This window comes from Zophobas morio, unplaced genomic scaffold (assembly GCF_036711695.1).
Source record: "Zophobas morio isolate AGI-343-1 ecotype UQ-CSIRO unplaced genomic scaffold, CSIRO_AGI_Zmor_V1 ptg000213l, whole genome shotgun sequence".
Classification (NCBI taxonomy): Eukaryota; Metazoa; Arthropoda; class Insecta; order Coleoptera; family Tenebrionidae; genus Zophobas; species Zophobas morio.
In genome coordinates, this window is record NW_026972317.1 from 414,609 (window position 1) to 429,585 (window position 14,977).

General features: G+C 33.3%; 2 protein-coding genes and 1 long non-coding RNA gene across 3 annotated transcripts; 1 reads left to right on the forward strand and 2 right to left on the reverse strand.

The window, feature by feature from the left end:
* Positions 1-2,276: 2,276 nt before the first annotated feature.
* On the reverse strand, positions 2,277-2,900 carry LOC135146089 (uncharacterized). The gene is made up of 4 exons (XR_010283671.1): positions 2,797-2,900; positions 2,626-2,698; positions 2,451-2,569; positions 2,277-2,394 (listed from the first exon to the last, which is right to left on the reverse strand). It is a non-coding gene; the product is annotated as an uncharacterized LOC135146089 (long non-coding RNA).
* A 992-nt stretch (positions 2,901-3,892) lies between these two features.
* LOC135146120 (uncharacterized) lies at positions 3,893-8,935 on the reverse strand. Its single transcript, XM_064078261.1, has 13 exons — positions 8,879-8,935; positions 8,719-8,783; positions 8,021-8,656; positions 7,930-7,966; positions 7,524-7,674; positions 7,160-7,284; positions 6,912-6,958; positions 6,532-6,631; positions 5,515-6,054; positions 5,195-5,263; positions 5,049-5,128; positions 4,830-4,991; positions 3,893-4,199 (listed from the first exon to the last, which is right to left on the reverse strand). The coding sequence occupies exons 2-13, from the start codon at positions 8,748-8,750 to the stop codon at positions 3,986-3,988; spliced, it is 2,193 nt and encodes a 730-aa protein (XP_063934331.1). The 5' UTR covers positions 8,751-8,783; positions 8,879-8,935; the 3' UTR covers positions 3,893-3,985.
* A 988-nt stretch (positions 8,936-9,923) lies between these two features.
* On the forward strand, positions 9,924-13,038 carry LOC135146139 (protoporphyrinogen oxidase-like). Its single transcript, XM_064078287.1, has 15 exons — positions 9,924-10,089; positions 10,193-10,249; positions 10,313-10,414; positions 10,470-10,528; positions 10,667-10,737; positions 11,186-11,334; positions 11,400-11,514; positions 11,650-11,781; positions 11,889-11,980; positions 12,040-12,134; positions 12,193-12,301; positions 12,356-12,466; positions 12,523-12,614; positions 12,667-12,748; positions 12,858-13,038. The coding sequence occupies exons 1-15, from the start codon at positions 9,994-9,996 to the stop codon at positions 12,981-12,983; spliced, it is 1,488 nt and encodes a 495-aa protein (XP_063934357.1). The 5' UTR covers positions 9,924-9,993; the 3' UTR covers positions 12,984-13,038.
* Positions 13,039-14,977: the final 1,939 nt, after the last annotated feature.

Here is a 14,977-nt window from a genome sequence, read left to right on the forward strand (position 1 = left end):
AGACGCTATAGCCTTTCTGAAAACTACGCAAGTAAATGCTCTGACTGACATAAGTTATGAACCCCTAGGGATTAGAGTCTACCTTGTTGTGTAGATAAGTCCTACTCGTTGCCACCCAAAGAAAAAATAAAAAAATTAAAAGTTGATTTAAATAAAGCTAGTTGTAAAACACTTTTTCGCTAAAGGTATTGTTTAAAAATTATTTGAATAGGTTAGGGTAAAAAAGTTTACTTTGCTATAAACAAGAGGATTAAGCTTGACATAATGCTTTTTACTAATAAAGACACCACTTGGTCTCGCACAGACATATTGCTATTTTTGGACTTGACCTGTGCTCCTCGACTACTTTTCACTTGCAGTAGACAGCATTGTTGAAGCTTCTTATAATATAATATTTATTAATATTAATATTTTTTCGTTATAACCTCCTTTCTCTTTATTTATCTTTATTTATCCAAGTTTTATCAGTTTTAAAAATTGAATCCCTCTACTGAAGAAGAGCTACGAAACCCTATCGCTGTCCACATGTCACGCGTGAGTGCTAGTTTTTGTTTGTTGATGTCAAGCAAATAATGACACCTTTTCAACTGAAAACTACTTGTAAGGAGCCTGCGATCACTTCTGACTGAGCTCGTGTTCGAAGATTTTTGACTCGATCAAGCACCAGGAACCGTTATTTATAAATAAATTATATTTTTAGGAATTCCAAATTGTAATTATGCACGTGGGGGTACCGTGCTCCCTAGCGGTTTTTAAAAAAATAAATTATGGAGTATTAAACCATTCATATTATGTGGAAAAATATTAATTCCCTGGAATTTGAAACTCCTATAATCAATAATTTAAGCTCTAAATAGTAGTAATAAGTGATTTTTAAATACTCTTCACGCCATTAGGATCGGTGTTTAATCATGGCATACTGGTAAAGTAATCTTCTCCTTTAAAGAATAAGCTTCAATACCAACCTTAAGGTATTTGCACGCGGTTTAAATTAAAATTTCTTATTATCAGCTTATTGGGGTCTAAGTTGTATACAGAACTTATACAACCCTCGAGACTTTACAAACTGCTTAGATTTAAGAAACACACTTTGTAACTTCCTTCCAAAAACTAAGTGTTATGGGCTTTTTGGGGCAGGCAAGCTTGTTTATGGGGTGTTAGTAGCAACTTGGGTCTCATTCCTTTAAGAAGGATTCCTCTTTCACAACGGTTCAAAGTCGATTGATATTTCTACTATATTAAATTGCTGTCAAGCCTGATATATTTTGTAATTGCTTTGAAACTGTATACAAAAGTTATATAGGTAGTTAAAACTTTCATGTGCCTTCGTACCCTCTCGGAGGTTATAAAAACCTTTGCGCAATACTATTCCTATTAAGAAAACAATTGTATACAGATTTTCATAGACGCACCCACTCTCGCCATAAGCCGGGCTTTTGGAGGTTAGTTGTATAATCATATATATATAACAAAATGAATTTATAATATGAGCAGAAGTTAAAAGTACCTGCACAAGTATGCGCTCTTTATTAGTTACAGCTCCTTATTAATTTCTATCAATTGTAAGACGCTATAATTTGCCTAAACTTTATTAAAGCGACATAGCAAAAAGCGGTGTGCCAGTATAATTGGTTAGAAGAGTTATACAAGATTTCTTAAAGCAAAGAGAAGGCCCGCCAAAAAAAAAAGCTTTTTATCACCCAATTTAACAGTTCGTTATATAAAAGTAAGGAAACTTTCGAATCAATTTAACGGAGTTTGCTCAAAGTTAGATTGAGCAGTAGTCCTCTCGGCTACTTTATATGACTAAATTACACTTCTTTCCTATATAAAAGAAACTAATTGAAGGGAGTTCCTAGCACATCACTATCCGTTATATAGTTGTATTGTAATATTCACAATAACTAATAAATTGTTGTGCTCTGCGTAGTTCGCAATCCGTTCATAAAATTACTCTCCACAATTAAGTTTCCTATAATACAAAAGACAAAACCAAACTCAACTATAACTTCGAAGTTTCACTTTCTATTATTAATAGTTTATTTTTAAGTTTTTCTTTTTAGAATTTTATTTTCTACTCTTATATATGAAAACTTTTTGTTAGTTTTATATAGTTTTATAGCTTGTAAAGTTTTAGTTTTATGTAGTTCTACTAATACATTATTAGCTTTAAGTGTCTAGAAATGATAAAAAAAAATATTTATTAAAAAAGTAGAATTTATAATTATGAATATATAAAGAAATGGAAAAACTAGTTTTTGAAGACAATTTCGCTTATTAAGGAAAGAGGTAAATCGTAAATGGGTTCAATGGGCCCTCCGTCGTAGAGTGATGGATCCCCAAAAGCAAACTTTTGGTCAAAGTCACAGTCCGGAGCGCCTCTCGCAAAAGAATCTTGTGAAATAAATACTTTCGTATTAATATATAGAATGTTTAATAAATTTTATAACCTGAAATAGTGTTAAAAGAATTTAAATCTGGAGTATTGATTAAGATGCTGGAGAAAGCAAAGGCAAGAATGAATAAATACAATGTACATATGTAGACGGGAACACCTATGGCCCACCACCTACAGCGTAAAAAAAGTTTAACGTACATAGTGTTATCAAATGTGGTAGACATTACTTTTGTGGAAGATAAGTGATGCCGTAACTTACTAGTATTGAATCAGGAACGAAAGCCCAAAATAAGTACAAGCCTTTAGAAGAAAATATAAATGGGATAAAAACTGATTTTTGATAATAAAAATAAAGTATTAATTATATATATAGTAGTGATCGGTTACAAAGGCTTCACCATAAAGAATCCAAGATAGTATATATCCAACAAAACCGTATATTTCACGCTCGACTGACATTTTATGTCTAAGGCGTACATATAGTACTTAAATTTTACTCGTTAACAAACCGATCGATATAGGCCTCATTTGCACGAAGCATAGCGTATTCCACTATCTAGCCAATTCAATCAGATTATAGTTAGCTCAAGGCCGCACACACATATGATTGGTAAATAACCAAGCATCTTAAAAAGTTGGACACCCCCGTAGGGTCTAATACTTGCAGGCTATAGTAAACAAGGGCAGGGCATGCTTTCACTTCGGTTAAACAAAGAAGTTTAGTTATGAAGTGAGGGCCGTGGCTATTATTTTTCATTTTTTGCATTTTTAATGACCTCAGTAAGAAGGTTGAGACCACTAAAATACTTGTGGAAAGCTAAGAACCTTTTATTTCTGTTACTTGTACAGCGTTCATAAAAGTTAATATTAAAATAATTAACAACTAAAATTAAAAATAGATTAAACGACTACAGAGGAGGCTACGAGAAGTGTTCAATTATCTTAGTTCTAGCCCTAAAATTATTTAGAAGAAACACCTTATAGCGGATATTAAGGGCTCTCGGGAGAGCAGTAACTAAAAACTGTAAAATTTCTCTTTAACATTAGAAAGGAATCTGTGTATTGTAGGTGTATTTATATTATAGTACGAATAAGGGCTTTGCAGTCTTTATTCTAAACAAGAACAACTTTTATTGTAAACTGAGAACACTATACTGTTTAATATACTTCGGTTTACTTCGAAGGATCCCATGATTTCTCTTACATTTTACTTACTTTATGTACTTATACTACATTTTAAAAAATAAGCCAAAGATAATACTCTAATAAAGATCAGCCCAAAAATATTAATTTTTTCATAAGGTAAAGTTACCAAAACCTATATCAAATAGCCTGAACTTTCATATACATATATTATAAATATTTAGCTGATAAAATTTTATTTGTCTAAAAAATAATACAGATATTATTGAGTAAACTAGCAATTTTTTTTGATAAAAACTAATAAATATATATCTTTACAATTTTTAAAATTTTCATATTTTTCCCGTGGTTTTTAACAAACTCAAAATTTTAAAAAAAAGATAACTTTTAAATGTAACTTTCTTTTTTTTCCACCTTTAAAAGATCATTGAAAATTCTGTACTATTAGCAAAACTTCCTCTCGAGGTCAAGCGTCTCAAAGCAAAACAGAAGACAAATGCAGTCGTCGAATTGAGAAACTTCGCGAAAGTCTCTGAAGCATAAGCGAGTGGCAATGGCGCTTAGTGGTGTGCCCACGTCGTACTCATAGCCAACTTTATTGAAAACAAACTTGTTTTGCGCAGAAACTCTATTCAGTTTATCTTCAGGCAAATAATTCCTAGTTTATAAATAATAATTATTATAGAAAAAATTTCTCTCCAAAAAAATAAATTATTTCTTCCAAAGGCTACATAAAATAGTTAAGAAATATAGGTAAGTAATTTAATATAAACACAAATAGGATATTTAAATTATAAAAGAGTCAACAAAAAATTGTAGGAGTAAAGAAAGATTAGATTCACAGTTAAATTATAATAATAAATTTATCATAAGGAAGATTAAAACAAAAACGCTCTTAAAAAACTTAAAACTGTAGCGTATGCGTAATTTTAAAATTTCAAGGTTGATAACGCTTATTTCTAGTAACAAAATAGTTTGGAATATTATATAAATAACAAAGCAAGCAAGCTATTTAAAACAACTTCTAAGAACTAGGGTAGAGTTTCATAAAATTTAAATAACAAAAAAATGCCAAAGCCAAAGGACAGACAGAAAACTTTGCTTACCTCACTCTTATTTCATGTAATGTTATTTTTAAACTTATCGGTCACTTTAGTGAATACTATGATAAAATTACACTAACTCTTCTATATACGGCTGGAATATTAAACTTCTAATGGTTGTTTCCATGACATATTTTGTTACACATAACTAATAAACTTTATTATAGAGTGCTTTTTTCGGTTACCAAAGGCCGTCGCTCGACATTAACAGGATTACTTTTAGATCACGAGGCACTTCATGAAAAGTGACGTCCGGCGTATTTAATAAAACTGGCGAGTCCTTTTTTAACTTAAAAAGCAGATCTCCCATGGAGCCTCCTAAATTAATGCTCCTTTCCACGGGTATACTTGTAGCGACAGTAATTAATACATCCATAAAATCAATTTCATAAATGTATTAAAACTTTATATTATTTTTTGAAAGTTCCTGTTGAGGGCATATCCGAGTGTTAAACACGAGAGACTGATAGTAGGGCTGTGGATACTATTGCGTTATATATAAGAACTATAAACTACTAATGCTTAGCAGTTATGATACGATAAGAATAACCCGGAACTGCTTAGGCCTACCCGTAACCTCATCTAGGAATTGCCCGCCGTGCGTAATCACGTGGTTGACCTAAGGAGACAATCACATATGAATGCAGTAACGGTGAGCCTTCAAAGATATGAAGACCAACAATTGTCACTTAAAATAAGGATAAGAATCTTTATGACAAGTGTGCCATTATAACACTTTACGTTAATACGTGGAAACTTTTTAGGTTCATTGCCTTTTTATGTTTTGATAAAAATCAGGAGTATATAAATTATACTTTAACGGAAGTAACTAGCAAGTTGGATATTCAGAAGAGCTTAAATAGAACATACAACTTTTGGATTGCCCAACGAGTGGTCCTCGGTCGAAAAAATCAAAGACCATGAAAAAGAGGAAGGAGAGCGCGAAAAAATTAAAGCGCGCGAATCCCCAACATTGCAGCACACGATCCAACCCTTATATATAACAGTGGCGAGTAGAGTGCAGCCATCGTCGGGGGGCGCGCTATTGCTAAGCTGATTCTCCGCTTTCGCTAGAACCTTTAGCCTCCTTGTTATTTTGCTTGCCTTGTTGGGCTCTTCAAGCTCGTTCTTATAGTTATCGTAGAGCTCATTATACTCGGAGTCTAACGAATTTGTATCCACAACGACAGAGTTATTAAAAGGAAGCTTCTCTCCGAGGCCTGGAGGGAATGTACTTTCGGCAAGCTTATTATGCTTACGTGTGGGCTTTAAGGTTTTCTTGAAGCAGTGGTTATTATTATCGATATATTCTTTCATGGCGGTAAAAGTTTCAAACTCGAGCTTTTTTTTTTCTAAGTACACTTCATCCAAATGCTGGTATAATTGAAGGACTCTGGCTTGAAACAATTTCTGTTAGTAATAGTTAAATTAATTACACAAACTTTAAAAAATATATAAATCTTTTAAGGTTGCTGCATAAAGGCGAAAATAAACTAGTATAAAACTCAAACGGCAGTAATAAACTTAATAGCTCGGCTAATTATATAAAATACGGAGTTCATTTTAGTTTTTAATAAATATAATATGGTATTACTTCATATTATAAATATGTTTTAGCTGTGTGTAATATATACATTTATAGTTTTTAAGAATACTGAACAAAATTAAGATTAATAGCTGTAGTAAATTCACTCTAATAAGTAAAATTAGTATAAACTTTAACAAGAGTCAACTTGCTTTACATAAAGACCGCAGTTAAACGTTTAAAAACTATAGAGAGATCTTTAAAAAATCACGCGGCCCAAAAAGTTAAGAGCTACTATAATTACATATAAACCAGACTAAGAAGATTATTTATAAAATTAAGAAAAGCATAAGCAAATTCACCGCCTGTCTGCAATCCGAAAAATTCCAGCAACGATCCTTCAGTAGTCTCTCCAGACCGTCGGCAAGAGTTCTTGAAAAAAACCGGGGAGCGGTTGTTCCTCTGACCAAAGGTATAATAGTTTATATGTATATAGTACATCACTTTTGTGATTATTATAAAATAGAAAACTCCACTATTCCACTAAACTCCAGCTACGATAGTTACATATAAAGAGCGCTGTACGTCTTAAAAAGTCAGCAGACCAAGTGAAGCCTTAAAATAAACAAAAGGTCTTTCTAGAAGGCGTACAGAGCCCGCAAAGTAGTAAAGTGGTGATATTATTTAAGATGTACAAGCATATAAAGTCATGCAGTATTAAACTTTAAAAAAAAGTAGAGACCCATGTCCGTCAGCAAGAACAGAAATGACGTAATTCCCAAGCTTACTCTAAATTATAAAAAACATAAGTAGAAAAAATAAGGAATTTATGTACAGGAAAGGTTATTAAGAGTGGACTTACAAAAGTAAGAACTGTTAAAAAAACTTTTACAGTGAGATTTTAATATTTAAAGTTGAAAAAGAGCTAAAGATACCAACAAACTATGTCAATCGATAAAAGAAGGCCGAGAAAGCTAAGCAGCTGGCAACCTGACGAACGACGAGCCGATCTTGCATCTGCGAGTTGTCGACTCTTAGCTGAGAGTGGCGAGTGCCGAGAAGCGCATAGCCTTTTTGCCCGGCCAAGCCCAAGGTAACCTTTCTGTCAAGACAATCTATGGCAGGTATGAACAGCACGCAAAGGAAGAAGAATCGTAGATAACGATTTCTTTGGGTTATATAGTAGTATACAAAAACATAAGGGCGGTTTTGCACATAACAGTGTCATAAAGAGTACCAATCTATACAAATGCTAGTTTTATAGTAATAGACTCGCTTTGATATATAGAGAAAGGCGCAAAGCAGTAAAGAAGAGCATTTTATATATATAAAAAAATAATGTAAAAATGAGCACCCAAAACGCAGTCTTTGTATACTCGGATGGTTGGAAATAATTTCACTAATGATGTATACGAATAAGAGCTCAGATGAAAGCAGTCAGGGATCACATCTCTTTCGGTGGGAAAGGAACGATAGTTTTGCTTGCTTTCATTAACTTTTAACCTCTATAAGTATATTTAAAAGTAAACAGTATTTAAAAGAGGCGTTAATTGGTAGGTCATAACGACTACAATAATATAATAATACCTTTAGGAAAATAATAAATAATTTATAAGATATTTATAAAAACTTGAGAACAATAAATAATTAAAACTTAGAGGTAAATAAGCAAGAAACCAAAAAATATGTAGGTAAACAGTGAATTGCGCAGTCAGAGGAAATAAACTAAATTTTTTACAAAAACAACGTTTCAAGTTTACCTTTCTTGACTTGTATTTTATGTAAAGCTGCCGGCCCCTGTATAATGAGTAAAAAGATCTTTTGTTGCAAGACAGTAATATTTTAAATAACTTGACGCTTCCGTGCTTCTTAACATAAGCATAAGACCCTTGGAGATCAGCGCCCATTTTTTGTGTGAGTGTGGCTTTCGTTTTATTTATAAAAACTTTGCTCAGCAAGTAAGAAAAATGATTAGCCTTATTTTTCCTCTGCTTTTTAACTTTTGTTGAAGCGTTACGAGCAATATTATTGGAGCCATATTTTTTAGCAACTTTAACGTGAGATAGCCAGTTTTTTAGATCATAAGCGTTTTTGCATCCACAACTGCAGTATATAAATATAAGTTTTTCAGTAGGTGAGATTAACAAGCCCTCAATCTTGTTTCCTTTAGCATTTTTATTGTCCTCCGTCTTGTACTTTTTATTCTCTGGTTTTGCGTTAGACAGATGGATTTTAATAGAAGGCAACAGATAAACGGCAAAATCCTTTACGAGCTCCGTAACTCTTGCCTTGTTAGAAGTTTGCCACCAATTTCTAGAAAGCAAACTAAATTCCTCAAAAAATTGAGTTTTTAGAAGCTTTCTTTTTTTGTCCGAGGAGGTGGTAAAACAAGGATCGAAAAAACGCTTCTCTTTATTTTGAATATTAAAAAAAGAATTTATTTTAATGAAATTACCATTTTGATTTAAAAAAGGCTGCTTCTTTAACCTGCGGATCAAGAATCGGAATTTCTTATTAAGTATAGTGTTAACAACAAAAAAACCAATTACTTTTGTTGTTGACGAGTTTTCTTATATTTCATTTACGAAGTAAATATTTTGAGCACCTCAATAACCTATGAAATTATAGTGACTAACAATTATTCAAAAAAGAAAACTCTAATTTTCATGAGAGAGATATAATTTTTGCTTAAAATAATCATGTATTCACTTATTTATTGTTTATAAATGGGAAGCAAAGAAGTAAAAAATTGGAGCAGTGGAGGGGGGGGGTGGTTCCAGGTAAACGACTAACCAAAAACCTATAAAGATAAGCCAATAAATTCTTAATATTTTCGTCCAAGTAAAACAAACCTACTAACGTGGATTTGTAGAGTCCAATGTACATTTCCTTTTTTTTAAGTAGCTAAAATTTTTAAAGGTAAACGAAAAGAGAAGATATAAAGTAATAAAAGTTTAGTTTTTTCTAAATGTGACCAGAGCTTACGTTAAGTGAAGTACTTGTATGCGTGAAGATTACTGTTTACACTAAATATGTTAAAAGCTACCAATACAAGCTGGTGTTCTAATGAAAGTCAGTTATCTATCTATTGTTCAAACCCTTCCAACTTTGTAGTATGAGTTTTGCAGAAGTGTGGCAAGGCAAACCCAAATAAAAATTGGTAATCAACGATAGAACGATAGGCAATATACCTAACTCGTGAACTTGGCGTTCCCTTCAAGAAATTGTCGCACTTGTGTTAAGTGCACTAACACTATGTAAAGTTTTATCTAAAATTTGTCAGCAAAATTAAAATTGTTCAGTATTATAAGGTCAAAGGAAGGGAAAGCAAGCCGGAAAAAGTACAAATATTTCTTGACTCCCATGACAATGAAAAGTAGTAGGAATAATGACCCTTATATCAAACCTTTACCTTTTAATAAGTAAGTTACAGAATAAATGTTACTTCAAGTACATTGACTTTATATAAATTCTAAATGTAAGAAACTTTTTAATATATTGTTGTAGACGTCAGCTGGAACTAGTTATATGTTAACAAATAATTGTGACATTGGGGTTAAGCTTATGATTGCCACCACAACAAACACGAAAAGGCTTCTATTGGCTTCTATTGGTATTGTGTTTGGCAGCAAAAACGACGAATTTTTATTAGCTTTTATAGGATGAGGTTTCTCCTGGTTTTATTAATTATTGAAGTGTCAAACACTTTTTTACTTTACAGTGCTTGACAAATACTCTAGATCTTTAGTAGTTTTAGGCGTTTATAAAAGTCTTCTTCTTCTCATACGTGTAGCACTCTGTACACATGCTATTCTGTAGGTGTAATGACAAACAGAATATGCATTCTTGGAGGAGGTATAACAGGGCTTTCTACTGCTTGGCAACTGTCCAAAATTGTTTCCTCCGCTACCGAGATATTAGTATTTTCATTGCCTGCTTTCATTTATTAAAAAAGAACATAGAATCATATGTGCATAGAAACGATATATATAAACTATAAATCATTTAAATAAAAACTTTTAGGTTATTGAGAAAAGAGCCGAGCTTGGAGGCTGCATTCGTACCGTAAGGGCTAACTTGGTTTACATAGTATTATTATTATTAAATAAACTGTGTTGTAACTGTATTGTGTATATCTCGTAGAATGAAGGCTTAGAGAGTAAAGCTAGTGAGGTCTTAATCCTCGAACAAGGGCCCCATACTATACGTACTTCTGGTAATTTACAGTATCCTCTCTATGAATTAGTAAGTTGACTTTGTTACATTCATAAAACATTTTTCCTTACTGACTACTACCTAGCTCGCTTCCTTAAATATGCAGGAGCAGATTTTAAAAGCAACTTCTAATTCTAGCATAAGGCCTTTATTTTATTTCTGTTATTGTTTAAGTTATCGTTATACTTCTCGTAACTTTAATTCTGCTTAGGCTTTTCTTTACCACACTTAGAGCTTTTTTCGTTTTCAATTTTCGATTAATATATCAGTACAACTTCATAGGTACGTTGCCCATAAAAATCAAATAGTACCGCTCCCCCATAGCATTAGCGGTTTCCTTTTTACTTCTATTGGTAATTTTTATTAAATATACCATTAAAGTGGACGCTTCTACTCTATTATTTAAATAACTTAATTTTTTTTATGTTTCGTTAATTTACTTTTCACTTCTGAACGCCGGATTTACTATATTTATATTTAAGGGCATTCCTTATATTCTTCAAGTTTATTTACTTATAAAAATGTTCTCATAGAAGAGAGGGCGATGTTACCATATTTAATAAACATAAGATTACAAATAGATAGTCATATCTTTCCACGAGTCTTCTATACAAAAAGTCTTCCGAGATACTTCTAGGGCACTTAACATAATATTTGAAGATAGAAAAATAATCTTCCAGTAGAACACACGAGCATATGTTTACTTGCACAACCACATTGCTTCCCCACTGGAGCAAAGTTTAGTAGAAAAGTTATGATGGTGACAGCCTCGATACTAACTATGCGCTTTCCTTTCTGAAGGACGAAAACTTCTGATAGCAGTTCTCCACGACTTGAAAAGATTTTGGAGGTTCCCTTTTTCTCGACGTTCGTTGCCCGATGAATCCGTACACCAGTTTGCCTCTCGCCAATTTGGGCGGCAGTTCGCCAATCTTTTTATGTCAGCTTTGGTTTCCTTCTCATCTATTATAATAATTCCCCCCCCCCCCCTTACCTTTCTCTTTTTATATATCAGGTCCGTGGAATCTACGCCGGTGATGCCAAGTTACTCTCTGTGCGCGCTTGTTTTCCTTTTTTAGTTAGTTGGGAAGAAAAGTACAGCAGCGTCACCATCGGAGCATTATTGTCGTGTATTTATTGTTTTACTATTTTTTGTTGCGCTATTTTTGTTATTAACGATTAATAAAGCGCCTTTTATCCTTTATTGCTTTTATTTACTATATTTTGCTGCAATGAAAAGTAATGCGTATCACTTATTTTTCTAGTTTTGGGTGGAAAAACAAGAATAAATGATCACCAGAGTGACGTGGAAGCAACGCGGCGACTTGAAGGACACATGGAACGCTCCCGCCCTTTTTCCTTCAAAGGGGGAATGTTTGCATTGGTGGAGGCGTTGGGTAGGACGCGTGCTTGCTTTTTGCATATATGAGGGGCTTGCTTCCCCCTTCCGCACGTGCTTCTAGCCCCACAGTGAGACTCTTTTTTAATGAATAAAACTTACTAGAAAACTATCTTTTGGCCCAAAAGAACATTTCTGTACTGAAAGAACACGAGTGCACGAATATTGAATATCTTCCGTCGGAAAGTTTCTACAGAGTACCTCCATTTTTTCTTCTTCTTATTATTAGTGAAAGGTGTTTTTTGTTTATATAAAGCTATCCTTCAGAAATAAGCAGTGCCAAGTAAAAACTTTTGATGTTCAGAAATTGGTTTGCTCTATTCCCGCGCATTCGCTTACAAAACTTTTACTGTTTATAAATAGTTTTTTACTTCTTTATAACAGAGCGCTTACCTTTACTTTATTTGAGGCCCACGAGCTCTACGCTCCACCGGTTAATTACGTTACTGGCCTCTATTAAGTTTTGCAATCTAGCAGTAATTAATGTGGCTTTTAGTTCTAGAGTTGTGCTTCATAAGGTTCTTCTATGTTATTATTATTGTTATAATAATCACTGTTATTATCGTAAGCAGGCGTTTGGTTTTCTTGTGCCCTCCGTTGGTGACGAGTCTTCGTTGCTTGGTGTTATTTTCCACTCGCAGCTTTTCCCTGCACAGTGCTCTTCGCAGCACGAGCGTCTAACGGTTATATAGAAAGGAAGAAAAAACCATATTATTACTCACGTATTCACTTCGAGAAGCTGATGATGAACGTTGCTTCTAACGAGCATGTCTATACACGTGACTTAGAACAGCGCGCCCTCGCCCAGCTGAAGAGTTATCTACCAATAACGTATTTTTTATTTACTGTCGTTATTATATATACATTGATGCCAGTGTTGTAGTGAGGCGCCCTCTTTTGTAAAAGGACGGATCCTCAAAAATTGTATCCCCCAATATGAAGTCGGCCACTTGGAAAAAATAAAGGTTTATAACTTTTTTTTATTAATAATACGTTTGCTAAAAGGTTCATGCATACTTATTATAACTATTATTTGTTGTGCTTGCTTTTGCTTTAATTTATTAATTAATATAGTTAATTTTTGATTTGGTAACTCGGGAATTCGGAGAAAACTTTATACTCACAGGCAATTCCTACTTTGGTGTTTCGGTTCCTCACTGTATGAAAGAAGGAGTTGAGGCAGCAAACAAAGTCATTTAAATATTCAGCAAAAGTCAAAGTAATTTAGAGTAAATAAATTTGTAATAAATTTTAATAAAATTGAGTAGGAAACATTATAATTATTTTCTTAAAGGTTTGCTTAGATTTTACATTATAAGACATATATTTTACTAACCCTACAGTAGTCGCACCTCCTATTTAACCATTAGTGTCGCAGTAGGTCTCGCTAACCCCTTGAGTTTAAAAATTTTTACTTTCATATTAAATAAAAAATACCTTAAATTGTTGAACACGTTGTTTATTGAGATGGTAGGGTACAGGTCACACACACTAAATTTGAACTTCTATCTACTTAGAAAATTTAGGCAATAAAATTATTTCCAGATCTGTGAGACCTCTGCGACTACTGTAGGGTTAACTTTAATATTCTAACTCACCAGTTTTTTTAAAAAAAAGTATGAACCGCTTTAAGAGGGTTGGTCGTATGCACTTCTGAAGAAAGTAAAAAGACAACCAAACCTACAAGATTGCGGGCCCCTGACTACCTAAAACTTCCACGCTTCAGCCTGCTTGAGAGCTTATTTTACCATTTGAGCTCGTTTTAAAGAAACTGGCAGCAAGAATTAGTAAAGGATCAAAAATTTTATCGACGCCTGAATAACATACTACAACGCGTCCGGCTTGGGCAGGCCCAATCCTCCAGTGAGTTTGAGTCATGCATTGTTTACGGACAAACTTTTATTAGTGATGGGAAAGCAAACGACTTCATATATAAAAAGGGAAATTCATATAGTAAGAACAAAAAGACACTAGAATAGTTTGCTTGTAGTGGTTTTTAAAGTATACCAACTTTAACTTAAGCACAAGTAAACGGTTATAAAAGGGATGTATCAAAACCCGCTAAAATCCTAAAGTTTGGGTTTTATTAAAAGATTATAATCTCAAGTGCCATCTTGTTTACAGGAGAAGAAAAGTGAATAAGGAGTTTACCAGAAAAGACTGGTCAACGCAAAGAGTATGACAATATATTAACTGTGAATATTTTTTTTATCAAGACGACTTCCCTTCGCTCTCGAGCAAATCTTGTCCAACTTAAAATATGGAATACGCCGAAATACATGCTGGTAGCCGCAGTAGGAGAAGTTAGAAAAATATAAGGAGACTGAACTTATTAATACCACTCCTTATCCTTTTTGTTCTACGCATGCTTCTGTCGTTGGAACTTGTGGCTTTCAAGAAATATTAATTACAATTTTTAAATTTTTAATTCAATTATTTTTTAAAGAATCTTCAGAAGCAAATTTATAAAGTATAATCTCAATAATTTTTCAGTTATTTATTTTTAGTTTGTGTCGACTAGCTTAATTACCTTAAACTAAAGAAAGACCAAAGGACCGCTTACGGGTGGTTCTCCTCCTTTTTTCTCTTTACTGCAAAAACAAATCCAACTTTCAACAAAGGTACCCGTATTCTTGTTATAACTGAGAATTTTCTACAATAAGCTTGTTCGGCGCAGTATGAAGTAACTGGATCCGAGATAAGACAGACTCGTTTTTATGTGATATTCAGTTTCTTTAAAGTTCTCAGAAGGTAAAGTGTTACTGGAACGCAATGTGGGAGAGATGGTAAGGTTTAAGTTCCTCTAATTATTTTATTCGAAATTCTGCTTTGCAGCATCTTCTTACATAAGTCTTATGGCATGTTAATATTTTACACTTAAGAAAAAGGTCGCCTTCTAATTCGGACAAGTTTAGCCTTTTTGCATTGTTAACTATTTTAGTTTTATAACATTGCCTTAAAGATTTAAGTCACTTAATTTGTATTCTCTGCTTTAAATATGTGGGCACCAAGAGTACTTTCTTAGAGAAGTTTCTTGAAGACGTTTTAGAGGTTGCTTTAAGGAACTTTGAAAACATTGTTTTGCACTCCACCGTAGCCGCCAAGACGGAAGTGTTGTTGCATAGCTTCAAAAAAATTTACTAATTCCACGACACGTTCAGACGTTTTAATCCACAAACCTTATTATATATACG